The 23,738-nt window shown below is 35.3% G+C and overlaps 2 protein-coding genes across 2 annotated transcripts in view; one reads left to right on the top strand and one right to left on the bottom strand.

Moving 5' to 3' along the window:
• Positions 1 to 16,770, bottom strand: part of LOC145286208 (coiled-coil domain-containing protein 174-like) — an 83,725-nt gene extending 66,955 nt beyond the window's left edge. Inside the window, exon 1 of the mRNA XM_080135010.1 lies at positions 16,677 to 16,770. Within this exon, the coding sequence (XP_079991136.1) occupies positions 16,677 to 16,703 (27 nt within the window). The 5' untranslated portion in view covers positions 16,704 to 16,770. The remainder of the gene's footprint in view (positions 1 to 16,676) is intronic.
• LOC145286207 (guanine nucleotide exchange protein SMCR8-like) overlaps positions 298 to 23,738 on the top strand; it is a 144,202-nt gene continuing 120,761 nt past the window's right edge. The window contains exon 1 of the mRNA XM_080135008.1: positions 298 to 470. The gene's annotated coding sequence lies outside the window, so the exon portion shown is untranslated. The remainder of the gene's footprint in view (positions 471 to 23,738) is intronic.

Here is a 23,738-nt window from a genome sequence, read left to right as displayed (position 1 = left end):
GGGAATACGGTATTTTCTTTCCATCATTTTTTTTTTCTTTTTATTATTTTTTTAAAGGGGGAATTCTGGGCAAGCAAGCACCATTCCTGCTTCTCAATAAAGAAGCAACTTTGATGAAAAAAAAATAAAATAAAATACAAACAATTACCAACTTTGATACTTTCAAGCATAGTCTTTTATTTTGCAACGTACAAATCCTTTGTTCAAACGCAACAAAGTACAATTTTGTTCAATTCCGATCGTGGGCGGAGGTTGTCATGAGACGGTCTTATTTAAAATGCGAGACTTTTATGCGACGACACCGGTTTTGTTCTCATTTCCGGGCTTTCTGCTTTTTACTACTTCATTCCAATGTCAGGTCATCGTCAACTGACTTTGTTGTAAAAATCCGTGTTTCTGCTTCTGGGAATGGAATTACCGAATCCTTGAACCGGGCAGGACGATTATTGATTCTGCCGCCACCCAGGAAGGTAGGCCTACTCATTTTGCATAAGTTGCCATTTATTTTTTGGATATTTAATTTATAATTAAACTAGCATAGGCATACGGACGAGTGAAAACGTAATTCAATTATTACATCGAAACCCGAAAACAAGTGTTTATTTCCTCTTGTTTTGTTTTCGTCTGCTCTTAAAACAATTGAAATCTGTTGCGTTAAAAGGAATACGAATGTAAATATTTTATGTATATTGTTTTAAAAATGTTTCTGAAAAAAAAATCTATATATATATATATATATATATAAATAAAAATGAACATAAATTAATTTATAAAAGCCTTGTCAACATATTTTCAATATTTTTATAATTTCAGTTTATTATTGACATTCTGATTGCATTTGAAAGATCAATAATCTCATGTTAATCTGTAGCCCCCCTCGCCCCCAAAAAACATTATTATGCAAAAAAAAAAAAATAAATAAATAAATAAAAATAAAAAGATTGAAATTTTGCATTTTTTTTTCTTTTTTTTGGGGGGGGGGGCGTTTTAAAATATGTTTAAAATAAATGCGAATTTTGTAAAACTATTTTTTAAAAATTAAAGTGGATTCATACAATTTATTTAGGTATTTATTTAGGCATTTATCGAACTATGCTGAAATAATAACGTTATTATTTAGAACGCCATTCTTAACATGGGGAGAGGAGGGGGTTGTAACTATTCTGTATTGTTACTTAACAATTTATAAATAAAAGATGTCGTAAAGCTTTAATTTAATTTGAAAATACTATTTAAAAATAGCGTGTTTAAACTGTTTAACACCTTTTATTTATTTTAATTTTACGGTAATCATGAAGAAAGAGAGAGCCTGTTTCCTCCGTTTAACTATAGGTGGCGTTACTGTCTGTCCACGCAGTTATGGAAGCACAAAATGTATATAATGGCACCCTTGAAATAAAAATAAATGTTTTTGTTATATTTTAAATTTAAACATGTTTTTTTTTTGTTTTGTTTTTTTGCAAACATATTTACGTTTTTTGTGTGTGTTTGGGGGGGGGCTCTTTCTTTGATCACGCGCATGCATATATACTCGCGGGAAAGGTAAAATAAGTGCAGAAAAATTAAGAAAAAAGGGGGGGGGTCAATAAAAAAAAAGATAAATGAAAAAAACGTTGATTTTTTTTTTTTTTTTATTATTATTATTATTATAAGAGCGTAAAAAATACTCGCGGAAAAAACGGTTGTACCCATGTTTAAAAGAAAAATATAGCAAAAACATTTAGTTTATGCTTGCAAAAAAACAAAAAAAAAAAACGTAAATGTTTGAAAATAAACAAGCAACAAGACGTCAATGTTTGGAAAAATAAAACTTAAAATATGTTTTGCAAAAAAAAAAAAAAAATGTTTAAAATTAAAATATAACAAAAGCATTTATTTTTATTTCAAGGGTGCCATTATATACATTTTGTGCTTCCGTAACTGGGTGGACAGACAGTAACGCCACCTATAGTTAAACGGAGGAAACAGGCTCTCTCTTTCTTCATGATTACCAATTTTACTAACTTAAAATAGCATATTTATTGACAAGACGCTTTCTCATCACCAAAATTGAACGTGCAGCAGCAGCAGCAGTCATAATGCTTCCCGTTAAATCCATGTCTAACAATATCTTACTAAAGTGTAGTATCTGTTCTTCAGATCTTCAATTTCTTGTTCTCTGTCAGTGAAGAAGTCCTTCACGACTGAGACAATTTTTAATTTTTGTTCCTTTTCTCCACGTTAAAAAACGACCCTAGTGTCTAACTCTGTCCCGTGGGGAGGCATTGTAAATAGGAACACTATCTTACTAAAGCTTGTGAGAGAGAATTTTTTTTTTTTTTTTAATTACTTTTCTGAACATACATTTGTTGATGTTTTAATTAACGTACAGTTAATAGATGCTTGTTAAGGTGGAGTCGACAGATCGATTTTTTTTAAAATTGCATTTTAACCTAAAACAATATTATGTATTTAATTGTCATGTCGAAAATATATCCAAAAATTAATCTAGTAGAAAGCTATTTCTAGTTAAAAAGTAATTTTACGGAAAATTCGGTAAAATTGTATTTTTCTTAGATGTTATAAAGTAGACGGTAAAGAGTTCATACACAGGGAATATAACTCTGAACGCAAATTTTAGATTACATTTTAATGGCGACCAACATTCTAGGTTTGTAACGATAAACTTTTATTATTAACACAATAGCAGTTGTTCTACTCTATGAATTTTCGAAATTTTAGGATGTATTATTATTTTCTACATGACAATTAAGTAGGTTTCTGCTTAAAACGACATATTTAAAAAATCGACTGTCGACTCTATCTGCACAAACATCCAGTTGGCCATTAACGTTAGGGAGACAGGGGAAGAAGCTTTGTTAACTATTCTGTACATTCATCTGTTAGATGCTTATTCAAATTGACACTTATGGCGGCAATTAAAAGTAAAGAAAATAAAGGAAAAATCTGTATGATGTACGTACTCGTTATAGAACGAGGATGTCATATTCCAAAAATTACGTAACTCGATCAAGTAGTTTTTTACGATTTTTAGCGATTTTTACTTTTAAACTATATTGAACATAAGGCTGAATTTTTTTTTTACCTCGACACTTCGATTTATCTCCCCTTATTTCATCAGATTTTATCCTGCCTGACGAAAACACTACGACGACTCACTTAGTGGAAAAATTTGATTTTCTTGAAAATAAAACAAAGAAACTACTTGATCAAATTACGTGATTATTGGAATATGACATCTTCGTTCTGTAACGAGTACATACATTATACAGACTTTTCTGTATTTTCTTTACCATAAGTAAATTTGAATAAGCGTGTGCACACACACACACACACACACACACACACATATATATATACTTTTCTCTGCCATTGTCGTAGACGGATAGTAGAATGGTTTTCATTTTACATTCAACATTCCCTGAGGAGGGTTAGTGCTATTAAATACCACCTACTAAAAATACTCACCTGTCACCGGCTTGTAACAAAAATGGAGTATAATTCTGTTCAGTTCTTGGAAGCCATCTATAGCGACTGCTACATACGGCCGGAACAAATCGCAACACAATGTTGCGATTTGACCATCCACACACATGGAATAAAAGAACTACATTACGTTCCGCATGTAGTGATACAGCAAACAGGCTGGAATGTTCGAGAACACCTCTATATAAGGATTTAATTGCTAAAATTCAAACAATCCAGAATGCAGTTCTACTTTTCTGTATTTTCTTTACCATAAGTAAATTTGAATAAGCGCATGCACACACACACTTTTCTCTGCCCTTGTCGTAGATGGATAGTAGAATGATTTTCATTTTAGATTCAACATTCTCTGAGGAGGGTTAGTGTTATTAAATACCACCTACTAAAAATAAAAGTTCTTCGAGGCCCTCTGTAGCCGACTGCTACATACGGCCGGAACAAATCTTCGGCAGAGACATGTTCGTACCAATTACTGTTTCAACACCCACATATATCAGAATGCGTAAGCACACAATGTTGCGATTTGACCATCCACACAAATGGAATTAAGGAACTACATTATGTTCCGCATGTAGTGATACAGCAAACAGGCTGGAATGTTCGAGAACACCCCCCATATAAGGATTTAATTGCTAAAATTAAAACCGTTCAGGATGCAGTTCTACAAGTAATATCACGGTTGCCCATGCTCAACACATACACAGCGAAATGTGTACCTTAATTCTCATCATGGAAAATTACCACATTGAACAAGAATTTAATTCTTCTTCTAAAGCAAATTTTATTTTGAGTTACTATTCTCGTGATGAACACACACACACTTTTGCGCTCATGATTAATGACTGTTTTTTTCTCTCAGAAAATAATCACATTCATTTCAAGCCATGTGTGACACTCTGTTCATAAAAATCAGTAATTTTAAACTTCATGTGTATTCTGCACGAAAACCGTCATTTCACTAATCCTTTGTTACTTCGCAAACCCTTACGTCAGAACTGAATTCAAGCTTAATACATATAACACGATTATAACTGTTTTCATCTATATATATATAAAAGACAAAATGTGTGTTAGTGTGTGCACATTTTGTGTATGTCCGGCAAAGGCTTTTGGGGGGAGGGTCACTGTTTCTAAGAATCTTTTATATACTACCTAGATTATAATATCTATTTTTCACGAAACGAGGTCGCGTGTATCTTATATTGGGCGATTTTTACACGCTATTTTCACAATATTTTTTACTCTTTGCGTGTGTGTTTGGCTTCTCCATAAGCGAAACTGAATCCATAGCAAACAAAACTTCCGGGCACTCGTGCCCGGGACGTCCAAAAACAATGAGGTTTGATCAAGGTGGACAAAGCCCATCATATCAGACAACTGCTATTCATTTAGAGCTAGTTTTCCCCAACATTTTGGGGGAAACAAATAAAACTGGCTTGCAGCCAAAGTTAAGTTTTCCCTATCGCGTGATGTTTGATCTCATTAAATTTATGCACCTGTCACTTAACTTTTTATTTGTTGAATTAGAATGCTTTTCAGTTCCTGTCCTGTCGTGGCTGAGCAGTAAGATGTCAGGTTTTTTCCCCACTTTCTTTTTCACCTTCGAGTCAAGGGTTTGGGTTCGAGCCTACTAAAACTTCTTTTTTTTTTTTTTTTTTTACAACTCCAAACACCCGGGCAACCCCGGGCACTCACGCTAATCTAATATATAAAAGGCAAAATGGGCATGCGCATTTGTGTATGTCAGCGTAAGGCTTTTTTGTACCGGGGTTCTCGTGTCGGTTAGATTCCACAAGAAGTTTTCACATACTTCCCAGATCATAATATCTCGCATTCGCAAATGGACATCCTTTTATACCTTTTTTTATCAGATTAAACAAAATTCCGACAATAGTGTCATCTCGGGTGTTTGTTTGGGTTTTTTTTTCGTATAAAGCTAAACTGTTTAAAAAGCGGCAAAGCATTTAAATCATCGTACATTCGATTGACTATGATTAAATTTGATGCACGCAACTTGTGCTATGGCGACATCAGCTAACACGTTACGTTTTTTTTTTTTTTTTTTTTCACCTTCTTTCCCTCCTTCGCGTTACGGGTTCAAGCTTGCCTGCCTACTACCACTATTTTTTTAACACCTCTCTCCACCTTGTCCCCCCCCTCTTCTCCCACCGAGCTGCTTTTTATTCCCACTCTTATTACACCACCGTAACACACCTGGGCAACGCCAGATACTCCTGCTAGCTTTATATAAAATTCATCATACAACCTCGGCACTTGCCATATGGAGACCTACAAATTGGTGACTCCTCATGTGAAACCAGAAACTGATGACTAGGGCTGTGACAACAGAATATTCTTTTCATTCTTTTGACTCAAGTATATATCCGACACAGTAAGACACAGTCAATCAACCGAGAACCACATCAGTCTGTATAAAAACATAAGATATTAACAGATATATACTCAAGAGTCAAAACAGTGAAAAGAATATGCTATTGCCACAGCCCTACTGATGACTATTCGGACTATGCAGATTGCTCATTTTTAATAGCGTCACTGAATAAATAATGATGGCGAAATTCAGTAGATCATAACTCCTGCAGTATACAGACTGTGATCAATGAATTACCGTATGAGCCGGCGGACCAGAACACTTGCACAGCACATAATGGAAGATGTAACAGTGTCACTGAATTCGACTTGCAGTGATTAAAGTTCCGCTTTTTTGGATAGACGACCCTACGCTTTGTTTTCTCAACTTGAAAAAGACAAAAAAGAGCAAAACTCATCTTGCTTTTCCAACTATCTAATATGACGTCAGTAAATCAACGACGCACCAACATGGACCTTCCTACCAAACTAGCTACACCGGTCCCAATAAAATTAATGTTTTATGCCAATAATCGCTCAAAAATCGAAAATTAAACAAAACACGATTTCCCTACAAATTTGACTCTGACCACAGTGAATTTGCGCCAAACACATGGTTCTTCTATGCATTAGCGGTCCTGAAGTCAACATGTTGGACAATTCGCCCACCAACAGGATTTTATCTACATCGTTGCCAGCAATGATTATCAATGTCCGTTTTATGCCAAATCGCCCGTGAAATTTGCGATACGGTGCAGATAAATGCTCTTATGTCAACCATAGCCACACAGAACACATCATAGATACCGCCATTTTTCACACATGCAAAATTTAATACCCCCCCCCCCCGGGGTCAACCATGCTTAACACTTCAGAATGAGCTCATTACAAGTACTTCTGATTCTTAAGCGATCCCGGTATATTTTCCCGCATGCATAAGGGAGCTTCTTGCAAGTAAATCACATTCTTATGCAATGCAGATACACTAGTATAGACTCTCTTGGACACTGCAGACTCACTTGCAGACTTGTATGTATCTCCGACAGATCGCAGCAAATTGGAGGACGGACAAAGAATTTAAAAAAAATTTTTTATTACATTTTCACCCCAAACAAGGCAAATTGCCACTTTGGTGTAGGAGGCTACTATCAGGGGCAACAACTACTGGGGTACTATGTAGGGATTTGGGTAGCAAGATGTCGGTTCACGTTATACTTGAACTTCTGCTTGTCAGTAGAGTTGGGGAAGCAGGGACCTGGAATAGAATTCCAGAGTCTAGCGGTTCTGGGGAAGAAACTACTGGAGTAGAAAGATCTTTTACATCTAGGGATCTCTACTGTGTGGGGGCGGGATTCTCGTCAAATTTACTTTTAACGGTCCTGCGGATACACTACTACTTTCGACTTCAAGAGATTGCTGCACCTGCAACCTCGATTCTAAAAATTGATAGATCCCGATTATAAATTCGTGAACACCGGCTCATACCCTTACGAGTTAGTGACTACCTAAGACAGCACTACTACACATCCTCCCAATGTATTTAACTCTTTTGAGAGGGGGATTTCAATCACAACAAATTTTGTAAGTAGTTGATGATCCCTCCCCCATTTCCGGCAAATACCCTCGTCAAACCGACTTCAATCTTAGCAAGGAGTCTGGGGTTAAATGTTACCTGCTTAAAAAATATCATTATTCAAGTATGTGTCAAATTATTGTTTAATTCTCGGCTTAGAAAATCGAGCAACGTAAATTTCGTTAATAATATTTATTTTTAGTACAATCGACACCTGCTATTATCTGTCTACATACACACTTAAAGTTAGTGCTACTTACTAAGAGATATTATATCCTCACCTGAAAAGTATTTATTATCGACGAACACGCGAAAACAATGCCATCAAACGGTCGTAAGACAAGATTTAGGCTAAATTTTTCATTACGAGTATACACCCCCTGTCAAAAATAACAACAAAAATGTCCTTTGCCAGTGTTCACATGAATATACGTGTAAATAACGTGGAAAGTTTAAAAAAAAAAACGTTACCATGACGACTTTCATAGGTTTTCGGCGGTGCTGAAAATGAATATAACATTTTAAATCGACGCAAACAAATAGTTTTCGTGATATGAAGAAATTACTTTTTTAAAACGTGGATCACTTTTCTATATAAATTTAAGGTAAAATGAGCACCCACTTTCTGTCCATCTTGTGATAATTTTTTTTTCTTATGTTATCAGTGATGGTCATTCTTTCTACCAAGGCTAGCATGATTTTAAGAAAATTGAAATCATTTTTAGAAGATGGATCATTAGGATTTCCGAATTAATGCATAAATACATTGTGTTGGTTAATGAGTTCGCAACCCTTGCTTCATCATAAATTTCAACATTACTGTATTTCTTTCCTCCCTCACTCTCGGCACTATTATTGTAAGATAAATTGTCATTTTTGGAAGATGTCTTGGCATGATTTTAAAATTAATGCATAAATACATTGACAAAGTTAAGTGATTAGACAACCCTTGCTTCATTATCAAATTCTACATTACTCTCTTTCATTTTTTCACCACTACCAACAATCAAAACTTTTTTGAAAAGACGTCATTTTCAGAAGATTACTCAGCCTGCTTTACAAACAAATAAACAAATATGTTGAGAAGCTTTGTGATTAAGCAACCCTTGCTTCACTACAAAATTCCACATTACTGTGTTCTTTCCTTCTCTACTACTAACAGCATAATTTTAAGTGAAATGATATTTCTTGACCATCACTCAGCATGTTTTCCAAATAATTACATGAATGCATTGATGCTTTTTTTTCTTTTTTTTTTTTTACATGGGGTTCACCACTTATCAAGGCCTGAAGGTCACTCAGGGATAAGGGTTATTGCGTGTACAGTAATCAATGAGATAGTATTGTAGTAATCATTAGTATTGGAGATTTGATAGTGTCTTACTTAAGGGGGCGGTTTGTCACGAATTTGTTTATGTTGGACTTGAAGACGTCCAAGTTGTAGTCAGGTCGTAAACAAGCAAGCGGCAGAGAGTTCCACTGGCATGCAGTTCTAAGAAAGAAGCTTTGCTCATGGAATCTATGTTTGGATTTAGGCACAGATAAAGAGTGGGGAGAATTATTGACAGTAGTTTCAGCCAGACGAGTGTTTCTTGTGAAAGATTGGCGAGGGGGGGATGAGGGATTGGAGCTCAGACGAGCACCTGCCATGGAAATAACGATAAAACAAAGACAGGCTCGCAACGTCTCTTCTGTGGGAGAGAGGTTGCAGGGAAGAGAAAAGGGCATCCCCTACTAAGCCACGAAGTCTATTTTGTACTCTGTCAAGGCAGGATAGGCTGTTTTTAGCAGATCCTGCCCAGATATGGCAGCAGTACTCCATCCTTGGACGTACTTGGTTTTTATACAGATAAAGAATTGCATCAGTAGTGAGATATCTTCTGGAGCGGTAGAAGGATCCCACCATTTTCCCAGCGTCCCTGGCAACAGATTTGATGTACGTGTTCCATTTCAGATCAGGAGTAAAGGTCAAACCCAGAAGCTTGTCAAAACATGGAGCCTCCTCAAAACGAGAGCCATCCATTTCAATTGATGCCAGATGGGGATCAGAGCGTTGATGATGTAAAGATAGAAGCTTGGTTTTGGATGAATTAAAAGTGACCAGCCACCTCTTCCCCCATTGTACCACGTGCTCAAAGAGGAGAGAGAATTAGAAAGAACTTTGTCATTTACGGCCTTTGATGTGTTGCCATAGATGGTCGTGTTATCAGCATAGATGTCAACGAATGATTTAAGTATGTGTTTTGGGAGATCATTGATGTAGATCAGGAAGAGAGTTGGGCCCAGGATGGACCCCTGGGGGACTCCAGCATTAATACTGTGGGCCTCTGATTTCTGCCCATCAACCACTACTCTTCTGAACCTATCAGAGAGAAATGATTTAATGATTGAGAAAACATTTCCAGTAATACCGTAGCTGGAAATCTTGTGAAGTAGGCCCTTATGCCATACCTTATTGAAGGCCTTTGATATGTCAAGAGCAATTGCCCTAGAAAGGAAACCTTTGTCAAGAGATTCACAAATCCTATGTGATATAACCGTTAGCACATCTGCTGTAGATCTTGCAGAGCGGAAACCATATTGCATGTCACTAAGAAGGTTGATTCTGTTGAGGTGGTTGACTACTTCTTTATTTAATATGGATTCCAACAACTTACTCATGACACACAGGAGACTTATTGGTCTGTACTGAGAGGGAGATGACTTTTCACCTGAATTCTTAAATACAGGGCATACTGATGAGGTTTTCCAGGGTGTTGGAAAGCACTTCTCCTTAATGCAACGCTTAAACAGTTTTGTAAGTATGGGAGCAAGTTCTGGTTGGAGCTTTTTCAGCACTATAACTGGAATGCCGTCAAGGCCAGTTGCTTTACTGGAATCAAGGTTCTTGATTATCTTGGCGACCTCACGCACAGATATTTGTATGTTGCATAGTGTGTTGTCTGTTATAGGAGGAAATACAGGGAGTTGATGGTCATTGTCGCATAGGGTAAAATTAGCTGTAAAGTTCTTGGCAAATAGTTTGGCCTTATCTGATGCTGACGAGCTGACCTCAGGTCCATTGATGATAGTTGGGATAGAACGCACACTTCTGTTCAAGATCCTGTTTGTTATTTGCCAGAACTGGTGGGGACCAAGCCGCTGCTCAGCTACTTTGGATTTAACAGACTGAGCATATAGCTCTCTTGCATGTTTTATTACTCTTTTACAGTGGTTGCTGGCAGTCCTGAAAGCAGCTTTAGTCTCATTACATCTATTACGTTGGTAGCTATGGAAAAAGTGATGTCTGTGCGTGATGGCAGCAGCACATTCAAAGGAGAACCATGGCTGGCTGTTAGGTTTTTGTTAGAATTTTTTGGATGATATGAATCGATCTATGCCTACAATTAACCATTCGGTCAGGTCTGATACTAAATTATCATTAGGCAACTTTTACTTTACCACAATTTTCAATATAATATAGTTCTCCCCCCTTACTACCACAACCACCAACAACACATTAGTAAGAGAAACGATGTCATTTCCAGAATATGATTCCATAGTTATTCCATATATTTGGAATATGACATTGTGGGAGATTGCACCACCCCAAAATGGGCATTACTCTCTCCAGCCCCACCCCAAAACTGAAGGTTTGTTAATTCATAGAGAACGCCAGAGCGCGTTAAAAAGCAACATAATCATGTCTTTCTACTCACCACTACAACTGTGACGTCATTTCCAGAAGTTAACATTGAAAATTCAGAAAAATATTGTTGATCACCTACAGAAACTGATAAATTGTCTGGGCTTATTATTTCATTATAAACAGACCAATTAATTAACTCGCATTGTATTATTTTTATAAATTCTTGGATATGTTACTAATTTTGACAATCATTTTTCATAATTTTAACCCACATTATCGCCCCCCCCCCTTACGAAAAATAATATTGATGTATTGGCTGGGTTGATTATTTCATTACAAACGCACCTATCAATTAACTCACATTTCATCATTTTTCATAATTCTTGGATATGTTACTAAGTTCAATCATTTTTTTATAATTTTAACCCATATTATGCCCCCTCCCCTTACGAAAATAATAACTTTGATATATTATCTGGGTTGTTTATTTCATTACAAACACACCAATCGATTTATTCTTCATAATTCTTGGATATGTTACTAATTTCGACAATCATTTTTGATATTTGTAATCCACGTTATCACTTAGCTCTTACTAAAATAATAACTTCGATATATTGTCTGGGTAGATTATTTCATTACAAACAGACCAATCAATTAACTCATATTTCATCATTTTTTCATAATTCTTGGATATGTTACTAATTTCAACAATCATTTTTTGTAATTTTAACCCACATTCTAACCATCCCTTACGAAAATCACAACTTTGATATATTGTCTAGGCCGATTATTTCATTACAAACACACCAATCAATTAACTCACATTTCACCATTTTTCATAATTCTTGGATGTATTACTAATTTCAGTAATTATTTTTTACAATTGTAACATACATTATCGCTTTACCTTTTACGAAAAAAAATAACTTGGATATATTGTCTGGGCCGATTATTTTATTACAAATGTACCAATCAATAAATTAACATTTTATGATTTTTCATAATTCTTGGATATGTTACTAATTTCGACAATCATTTCTCATAATATTAACCTACATTTTCACCTGCCTCCCTTACAAAAATAATAACTTTGATTTATTGTCTGGGTTATTTATTTCATTAAAAACACATCAATCGATTTATTCATCATTTTTCATGATTCTTGGATATGTTACTAATTTCGACAAGCATTTTTCGTAATAGTAACCCACATTATCGCCCCCCCCCTTACGGAAATAATAACTTTGATGTATTGTCTGGGTCGATTATTTCATTAAAAAAATACCAATCAATTAACTCACATTTCATCATTATTCTTGGATGTGTTACTAATTTCGACAATGATTTTTTATAATTGTAACCAACATAATGCCCCCATCCTTGCGAAAATAAGAACTCTGATATTTTGTCTGGGTTTATTTCATTACAAACACACCAATCGATTAATTCACATTTCATCATTTTTCATAATTCTTGGATATGTTAGTTACTAATTTCGACAATCGTTTTTTTTTTTTTAATAATTTTAACCCACATTTAGCCCCCCCCACACACACACACACACTTACGAAAATAATAACTTTGATATCTTGTCCGGGCCAGTTATTTCATTAAAAAAAACACCAATCAAATAATTCACATTTCATCATTTTTCATAATTCTTGGATATGTTACTAATTTAGACAATCATTTTTCATAATTTTAACCCACATTATCGCCTCCCCCTTACGAAAATAATAACTATGTAATAATTTCTGTTAAAAATATACATGAAATAAAGTAATGTTTAAGTCGTAAACTGTTTCAACCATTTCAGGCACTGACTTCTTATCCCCCACCACACTGTTATAAATATACATTAAATAAATCAATGTCTAAAACGTAAAATGTTGCAGCCATTTCCAGGACTGACTCTGTAATCCCCACGCCAGTGTTAAAAAATATGAATGAAATATAGTAATGTTTAACTCATAAACGGTTTCGGCCATTTCCTGGACTGATTTTATATCCCCCACCTCACTGTTTTAAAAAAACACACAGGAAATGATATAATGTCTAAATCATAGACTGCTTCAGCTTTTAATATTAGGTAAAGTAATTTTGAGACCGTAAACTGCTTCAGCCGTTTCCGGGCCTGACTCCGTATTCCTACTCCTTTTAAAATATATATGAAATAAAGTATTCTTAAGATCATAAACTGCTGTTTCAGCCATTACCGGGGCTTACTCCATATTCCCCTCCCCACCTCTTAAAATATATGCTGTGTCGGTTATTTTGTATTTTTTATTTTTGGAGGAGGTAATGCCTGGTAGAAAACTATATCCCACTTACTTGGCCTTTTGGCTAAGATCAAAGTGTAGTATCTGTTCTGATGCAGCATTTCAGCAAAATCATCTACTGGCCCCCTCTCCATAAACAGAAAAAGTGGTGGTAATCCTTGGGAGAATGAACAGGCACTAATTCACCACACCCCAACCTCACCTAAAAAATAGAAGGTTCGGTAATCCCTGGCAGCCTCCAGAATACTTTTTAAAGCAACATAATTGTGCTTACCCCCCCCTCCCATTATCAACACATGACGTCACTTCCGGAAAATGACTCAGCAGGTTTTCGAAATACATGATTTCATTATAAATTGTTTGTATTTTTAAATATATGTACTACACTGTATAAGCACCTTATTTAAAATTCATGCTACTCAAAAAATAAATATTTCAAAGTGCAGTTAGTGATTAGGCAACACTTGCTTTATAATGAACTAATCAAGAAATTGGATTGAGAAACAAATCCTAATGTTAACTAATACTAAACAAAAATAGATAATACATGTCAGTTTCATATCTAATAAATTGTTAGGTGAAAGTACAGAATAGTTTAAATAATACCTTCCCCTCCCCATATTAAGAATGGCTTTCTAAATAATACCATTATTATTTCAGCACTGTCCGGATTCCGTGAGTCATCCCCCCTCCTCTGTCTTAAAATAATGCATGAAATTAAGTAAATATGAGATCGTAAAAAAGATTTATAGGTTTGTTTTCATATTTACAAATTTCAAACCGCGAGTAAAATGTACGCATGATTTCGTTTTTTTTTTTTTTTTTTTTTTTTTAAATACAAAAACATAAAAAAAATGAGTTATGTCATTAGTTAGAATTGAAATTAAAAAGAACCGAGTGTTCCAACCTGAGAAAAAAACGAAAGAACACGCATGCGCACAAAATGTCAGCTAATGCTTAATGAACATTTTACATGTAAATTTGTCGATGTGTGTATGCGATATACATGCATGTAAGCAAATATATTATTCGCTATAAACCATGCTTGGTGCATGAATATTATTTCCTGAGAATTTCAATGCTATGTGACCAGTACTGTCAGAGATTACCTGTTAGATAGTTACACACACACATACGTCTACTGTTTTATTTATATAGAAGAAAACGGCTCATTATGGAAATGGATTTACTTATTCAATTTCCTAACCAGTTGAAATGAATTTATCTGGTAGATTTTGGTTTTGTTAATTTTTGTGTAACAAGATGGTTTATACATATATATATCTGAGGTTAAGTAACCAATGAAGTTTAACGAGGTTAATACAAGAGTGTTCATTACCAAAGTAGAGCAGAATATACTCTTTATTTGTTTTTACATAAGCAGTAATATGTTGCTGAGCATGTTTTGGTCAACTAGTTACCAGTAACGCATGAAGAGGTCTCTAGTTACTTGTAACTAGCTTACTGAAACATGCTCATAACTGTGTAGCAACATATTACTGCTTATGTAAAACAAATATATATATAATCTCTATCTCTACAATTATATAAATGCAACTTTGTGTATGTGTGAGTTCGTTCCTTATAAACTCGAAAACGGCTGAAGATTTTCTTTAAAATTTACAGAACTTTAGTGTATAAGTCTGGGAGTGCTCGCGCGTACGGCCGCAAGCTAACCCTCTCCAAGCACTTAACAACAAATAAAAATCAAATAGATAAACCGAATCATAGACCCCCCCCCCGCCTCCCAACCTAAGCGAACACCCAACAGGTCAAGACATACTTATCAAGAAATCATCTCACCAACGAGACGCCAACAACCTAAACCTTAGGACTCGAAATTTAAAGTAACCCCCCTCCTACCCCCACATATCTCCCTCCCTCCCCCCTCCATGTATCCCTATGCCCTCAGTCACACCAGAGATGAACTTCCCCGACCCCCCCCCACAACCACCTAATGTCCTTAAACTCCAAAACTAAAACATTACCGACATACCAAGCACCCCCTCCCCTTTGTTCCCTTCCTCCTTTTTGGCTTTTCTCTCGCACCCCTCCCCTGACATCATTCACCCTTTCATTCCACCATAAACGAACATTTCTGTAAAAGTCTGAGGAAGCTACATGACGACCAAAAAACGGTAATAATGTAACTTAACAAAAAAATATGGTAATAAAAAAATAAAACGTGTGTGTGTATGTATATATATATATATATATATATATATATATATATATATATATACACATACATACTAGCAGGGAGTGGCCGCCTGGCATTACCTGATAGAAAAATATGATATTTTAATTTATGCAGATTTCGTATTTATAATTATTATAGAGCCTATTCTCTATTAATTATTATATTGTACCAAATATATAGTAGTGATGTGGCCCAGTCGTAAAATATGCTTAAATATATTTTAATTAATGTAGGTTTCGTATTTATACTCTAGCCCATATATTATTGATTATTGTATGGTACCGGATATATAGTTGTGATTTCAAAAGTTAAAAAGAAATGAATTGGGTGCCATCAGCTAGAATTGAAACCAAAACATATAGCTCTCCAGCCTTATTCATTAACATCCGACCTAAATTCATATGCATACAAAAGCAACATAAAACAAAATAACGTTGTTAAAAATATATATGTATACTTCTACATTTTTGAAGAACTCCTTTCTTTTGGGGGAGGGGCAATTCAAGTAAACTTTATCCGAAAATATCAAAATTTTGCGTAACTTTGAGTAAAAAATAAATAAATAAATAAATAAAAATAAATACAAAATAAAACCTTAATGAATATTTATTGAATTAAAAAATAAAATTAAGAAAAGTCACATGCTTTCCAATATTGATTGTTCAAAACTATAAATTAGAAGTCCTAATTTTTATATAATGACAACTTTCATTCATTTAAGAATTTCCTTAATTTTATTTTAATTCAATAAATGTGCAGATAATGTTTTATTTTGTGTTAATGTATTACTTTAGTGTATTTGTTTTGATTTTCCCTAAAAGGTATGCAAATTTTGACATTTTCGGATAATATCTTCTGGAATTGTTTTCTCTTCAAAGTGGTTCTTCAAAATTAAAAACAAAAAATTGTCAAAAGGATTGAAACCGCTATCTTCAAACAAGTCTCAACTGGAACTGTAGAGACTCAACACCTTTATCCATTGCGCTTGTAGCCTGTAGCACAGTGAATAAAGACGTTGAGCCTCTATGGTTCCAGATGTGCATTATTTGAAGATAGCGGTTTCGATCCTACCCAAGCAGGATTAGTTTGCTAAAACGTGGTGAGACAACAACAACAACAATGGAAAGTAATAATTACTGGGAATACAGTTACAAAACTCGGCATTTCTATCTTGTCGCGGTTAATCACCTATAGGTCAGAGGATGAGTTGGCCGATATATGGTGAACCAACAACTATGAGGATAGCAGTCTGCAAAAAAGAATGAATACACAATTTAATACTCATTACCATTAAAATTAAATACATTCGATTTTTCAGCATTTGAAAGTTTCCTCTCTTTCTTGAGGTCAGGCAAAGCAGATAATTTCTTACAGGTTTTTCCAGGATACATTAACATTTCTATAACTACTTTATAATTATATTTATTTAATTGTTAGAAGAAAGTATAGAATAAGATACTTTTTCTGTATAAGTACCAAAAATTTTGTTTTGTTTGCGGGGGGGGGTATCATTTCATCAAGAGGTTTCCTTAAAACAAAAATCGATCTTAATGGTGATCTGGTGAGTTTGCTTCCATACTAAAAATTGGTGATGAAAAGATTGCGACAACCAAACATAGCAAGATTATTATTATTACAGCAGATATTGGATCAATTGTTTCATCACTCTTCCCCAGAACTGCTAGAGTTTGGAGCACCTTTCCGGGTTCCTACTTTCCCAACTGTACTGACATGCAGAAATTCAAGTGTAATGTGAACAGACATCTTGCTGCTCAACTCCCTACATAGTATCCCTGCAACTTATGTCCTCGATAGTAGCCCCCCCCCCTACATCAAAGTGGCACTGTGCCTTGTTTCGGAGGTGAAAATGGAATTAAAAAAAAAAAAAAAAAAAAACTTGCAGAAGTTGGTCACAAAGTTTATCTAGATGTAGCTGCAAACTATGTGCATCCTTAATGGCTAACAGAGAGATCAATTCTAACTCCTAAAAATGACATGATACGCATCATCAATCAACAACTGATTAACCAAATTCCAAGTGAACAAACTTTCAGTTCTCTAGATTCTACTCTCAATGGTTACAATGCGCTACAGAATTTAAAATGCATTAGAACTACTTTGTATGCCACGACACAGTCAAGCTGAAAGTCGGTTGCCCAGTTATGTTGCTCTGGAATCTTGATGCTCCATAACTGTGCAATGGAACAAGATTGTGTGTTAAATGCATGCAACCTTATGTGATAGAAACTGTCATTAACTGATGTGGCTAAAGACGAGTTGACATTCATTCCAAGAATACTCGTTATTCCATCAGATTCTGAAATTCAATTTAAAAGGTCTCAGTTTCCAATTAATTTGTTTTGCCATGACAAACAAATCCAAGGGGCAATCCTTAGCAGTGGTTATGTAGATGTTCACGAGTAGCCTCCCCCTCCCAAAGTGTCTACATATATTAGCACCAGAAGGTACATCAAATATTGTGTATCCAAGAGCTTTATACAAATAACAAAGCCAACGCTACATTCCAAACCAAACCAAATACAATGAAAAATATTTGAATATATAAAGAACTTGAAGCATAAAACCTTTTTTCTAAAATTACTAAATTTGGCATTAAATAATACGAACAGCGTTGGTAAAACAATCCAACCAAGCAGATTATCATAAGTCTACTGTTATCTCTTGATGCACTTTTTTCATAAATACTTTTAAAGTCTCTTCCTTTTAAAACATACAGTATTACTCGTTAAAGTATAGAGACCATGTTTACACTTCGATGTCCTAAATAAAAGTGCTTAAAATGGTTTCTGCAGACGTCTCTCTGGGCATATACTTGCTTGATTTAAGAGAAACACGTAAAAATATTCTAAGCCAATTAAATTATTGACAGACTTCCCCGATATCTCGGCTAATGAATCTGTAAGTACTCTAAAAATATTAGCAAACCTATGTTTTCATATCGATGTAAACCTATATAAATAGGCACCGCCAAAAATGGCCGAAAAATCAAGTTGTTTTTTAAAACGAAATTACATTTATTAAAATTCATTATTTCTGAGTAACTTTTTTTTCCAGAAAGATAAAACCCTGAATTTTATCATATAGAAAACAGAATAATGTAAAACTTTTTCTACTATTTTTAATTAAATTTTAAATGTTAAATTTTCCCAAAAAGTTAACAATTGACATTTTTTGTCTTGCACAAAAAACGTACATAAATATTTAAAAAAAAAAAAGGTTTTTGAACTAATTTATTTGTTGTCTAAGATTTAGTATGATTTTCTATGAGAATATGCAAAAATATTATAAGTACCTGGATTTCAAATAATTCCATTTATTCATATAGGCAACCAGTTACTTCGCGTCGATCTAGAGTCTAGATCGACACTGTTTACGTTTGTGTTTAATAAAAAGCAAACTATGGAAGACCAAACAGGCCAAAAAAACTTATTTTTCAGTGACGAAAATTTCAATGTATTATTAACGCTGAGGCTGGCCAGTACCAGATGGGTGACCATTTGTATGAGTTTGGTTTTTAATGTGTATGTGTGTGGGGGCCAGGCTCCCCAAAATGGGGGGGGGGGCAATTTAAAGCAGAATAAAAAAAAAAATATTTCAGCGCGTTTGGTCCACCGTAGTCGAAAGGCGGCAAACGTTTTCAAACGGGATCGAAAAAATGATGCTATTTTTAACACAAAGGGCACAATATTTATCGAATTTTTTTTTTTTTTGTATCGATTCTTCAAAGCATGCCCTGTTTAATAATGGTCATGCATTATTCGGCTCGCTAAAAAAAATTGTTAATTTATTTATCAAAGATTTTAAAATGGCTTTTTTCGTATAAATATTAAATTTTTTTTTTTTGTTTTGCTTAACTTAAATTAATTATTTTACTTAACATATTCACCGAATTTCACACTTCAAATCTCAAAAGCGGGATAATTAAACACAATCGAAGTTCTGATATTCATTCAGACGTCAAAAGGTATGCAAACAATTTTTTTTTTTTTTCATCTATAATTCTGTCCCTTACAACAACACAATATGTTGTGTTCAGTTTCAGATGATTATTTTAAGCATATTTGTACCCCCTCAAAACAAGTGAGGGTTTTGTAAGCAAAAATATATATATATATATATATATATATATATATAATATCGTTTATGAAAAATAAGTACACTGTTATAAAGTTCATTCTTCTCTTAATAATCGCTGAAAATTTCGTATTGATCGGATAATTACCTGATTTTTGGTAGATTTTTAAAAAGACGGTCCGTCAAAAAGTACTTACCTGCCCCCCCCCCCCAGTTTTGGCGGTGCCTATATATAAAATACTAGCAGGGAAACCCGGCCAGAATTGAATGATGATCAACGAATTCTTCACACTCCCATATTTTTATTGTCATTGAAATCAGTGAAATCGGCCATTTTTCAATCAAATTGGATTGCCTGCTCTAGTTGAGGACCCACCGTGGTGCACCGTGAGGAAGTTTTACATGCCTCTTACATTTAGTCCACATTACATTGTAGTCTACATTGCATCATACAGAACCTATTGTTGATTTTTATAAAATCATTTTTATATATAATGGCTTGAATTAAAGTTTAAAATGCAAAAGTCAAGTATCATGCTTCAATTGTGCCCTAAACAGAAATATCAATTTCGAACACACCCCTGTCATATCAAAGAACCTACTGTTGATTTTATATGCCTGGCTTGTCATGGTCGTGCATGTGTGCTGGACGAAAACAAAGAGGCTGGGGGAGGAAGATGTTGGCCATCAAAGAGACGATCACATCACGTAGGCAAAGACCAGCCAGAGTTTGATTGACGTAACGCTCACACACTACATGGGAGCCTGAAAGAGAAAAAAAAGATTTATGGGTACTTCTTGATTGGTGTTTGACAATAACGGACGTGAATCAGCATCAACCGAACTGCGTGGCAAGGAACCTAGAGTGGCCACATATTATGTAATATTGAACAAGTTGGCTCTCTAATGATGTGACACAAAGCAAGCAGTTAGGAGTACTGAGATAATGGAAACACTTCTTGATTCATGTTTGACTGTGTTGGTTGCCTTTGAACCTTGAACGTGACCTTACACGACCTTAACCCTCTGATCGCGGCCCAGTTATGATCTTAACCCTGGGTCGATGCCCAATTATGACTATCCTAGTCACCGGGTAATTAATCATGTCGACTGGGCAACCAGGTCTGCCAACCGTTGGTACATCGCGTCACCCAGTGAGTCCTCGTCAAGGCGTTGGAGGACTCTTCTCGGTTGCACGGTCCTCAAGGCCTGTTCTTCTTGATCGTCTAGTTGGTCGTCCTGTTGACTGGGTGTTTGTTGACGGGAACGGGGTCACAAGTGGCAAGTAAAAGAAATAAAGTTACATGGAACAACAGCACATCAGCAAACAAACTCCGGAGGTAGGTTGATATATAATGTATTTAGGAAATTCATAAATGATTATCTACAGACGTATGTACAGTTGTTGAAATACTCGGTCGGAGTCGTGGACCGTTGTAATTATCGTTAAGGTGTTTTGGCTGGTCTCTTCCTAGGTCCTCTGAATTCTATTAAGTTGCAAATTGAGCTCTCTGGCGACCAGCGAGGGGGAGAGAGAAGTTGGGTGGCTGGATTCCTCTACCGAAACCTTTTTCTCTGTCTCTCCAAAGACCTCTCTCTGTCTTCTCTCTTCTTCTATCTGATTAAATCGAGTTTTACAGATCTTATATAGTAAAACCCTTGAATAATGACGACGCCTACGTTCGTCTTCGACCAATCAAATTGATTGATAACAATCCACCTGATTCCTTCTCATTGGTCAATTTGGCTTGTGGCAGGTATTATTTTTCCGCCCCCAATTTCCAAAATCAAATTGACTCCTCCCCAACTTGCCTGACCCCGCCTTCTCGATAATGGTTTTTTCCATATTATCAACTGATAATCAGAGGAAATATTATTTTTTAGCTTGTAATAGATCACCAGCTTTCATCTATTTAAAAATATCCGTTTGATCTTCTTTCCCCTTTGAATTATTTGTTTTGTAAAAACATCCGTGTGATTTTTAAAAGAAATATTCTTTACATGTCAGAATTTCCCTTAGCACCCAAAACAATTTGCCAAAAGACATTTTTAGATAATTCATATTGAAAAACAATTCATGTCGAACCTTGGGCTGACGTCATTAATTCTTTTATCAGGCCTGATCTGTTTCGTGTGTGTGTGTGTGTTTCTCAGATCAAAAACGATCCGACATTTCACCTGTCAAACAACACATTTCAAGCCGACCGACATTTCCAATCTCTGTTTCGGAATATTTTGTGTTGGCTCGTTTAGTTCAAATGCGAGCGTATTTTGGTTAAAAAATGTTTTAAGTAATCTTTCGCTTTGAAGTTTAGCATGCGATTTCTATTTTTATCCCCCGACCGTATGGTATCTCAACAAGATTTTGACACATAAAAATATTAACTAAAAAAAAATTTTTTTTTTTTCTGTAATCAGTGTTCGCCCGGGATTGAATATTACATTCAACACAAAAAACGTCACATCGACTTTACTGATCTGATGTGGCCCCTCTTTGGTGTTACAGCCAAAACAGAGTGCTGGTTGAAAGGCGTGACAAGGAACGAAAGCGGTCATGTATGGAATCATTGAAGAAGTCGGTTTTCTTCACTGAATAGCATAAGACAATTAACTGGGAGTACTAAGATCATGGAAGGAGGAGAAAACAAAAATACAAGGTAATGTCTTTCATCCGAAGAACCTTATGAGACTAGATTTGTTGCACTCAAAAACAAACAACTTGCCTCCCCACGAGGGTCAGCAGACACTTGCTATGTTGGACTCTTACCGTGTTTTGTGCGAGGGCTACTGTTTGATGAACTCTACTTGGAAAGGTTCAGGATTGTCTGCCTTCTATGAACTATTTACATATATATGCCTGGATTAAAACCTTCTCTGAGGACTACCCAAGGTCAGGTTGGTGATTTTCTATTTCTCACTGCCTCCATTCTAAAAGAAAGGAAGATAATCAGAGGAAACTCAATATTGTTAATTGGATTTAAATGACTTTGCCACTAATATATTCATGCCATATCTTTGACCCCCCCCCTCCTTTATGTGAAGTGTTCCTCCTTGCGTTATGCTTAGTTTATCGGGAAACCATTCAGCCCAAGGGGCTTTCTTGTGTTTCAAGCCCTGACTGGTCTTCTGATGAACATTCATCCCAAAGGGCCCTCTTGTGTTTTAAGACCCAATGGACCTTCCAATAATGGAAATATTGAAGCACTCTTTTCTGACACATGCTTCTTTTCTTTCTTTTTGTCAGTTACATGTTTTTATTACAGTATCGTTGAGTTAATTGTTTTATAGAAAAATTATTACCCCCCCCCCCCGAAAATGATAAAACTCAACTATCTGAATTTTGTGTTCTCCTTTCCGTTTTTCTCTCTTTGTTGAATCTTTCTGCTTTCTACTAACCTGCCGAACCTCTGCCATTTTCGCTTCAGTTGTTAACCGTATGCACGAAGATTTAATGAAGATACAGGTATTTGTTTCCCTTTTTTTAACCTATAGCCGACTCAATATCATATGGCAGCCTTTACCCCCATGGGTTTGACATTTAACAAAGACAGGTGGGTGGTGTATTTTCGGTGGTGGACTCCCCTGCCTTTGATCAAGCCGGAGTAGCACAAACTAATCACAAGTCCGAGTGCTAGGACAAGTTAACCCAAAAGCTTGAAACTAGATCAAAGGCCTTACTGCTTGTGCAGTGATAAGAGCTTGAATTTAAGTTTAAAATGAAAAAGTCAAGTATCATGGTGCAATTGTGCTTTAAACAGAAACATTCATTTCGAATAAGCCTCTGTCATATTAAAGAGCCTAATGTTGATTTTATATGCCAGGTCTTTGCCTTGTGTGATAAAAAATCTTCTCAAATGCACTTGTGCAGTTAGGCTGTGTAAGGTGTTAACTTTAGTCAAAATCGTCTGTTCCTTCTTTTATCAAATTATTTCGATTATCGATACTTATCGAAGTAATTCCTATACAAAACCTCTCTAAGAACATTGTCAGACGCATAAAGTACCTCCATGCGAAATTTCATAAAAATTGGCCCAGCCGTTTTCGAGTCCATAGGGAACGAACTTACACACACGCTCACAAAGGTTCTTTGTATATAATAGTGAT

Source organism: Euprymna scolopes, chromosome 10 (genome assembly GCF_053919585.1).
Source record: "Euprymna scolopes isolate OS-2025 chromosome 10, ASM5391958v1, whole genome shotgun sequence".
Lineage (NCBI taxonomy): Eukaryota > Metazoa > Mollusca > Cephalopoda > Sepiida > Sepiolidae > Euprymna > Euprymna scolopes.
This window is presented reverse-complemented; position numbering and strand designations above follow the sequence as displayed.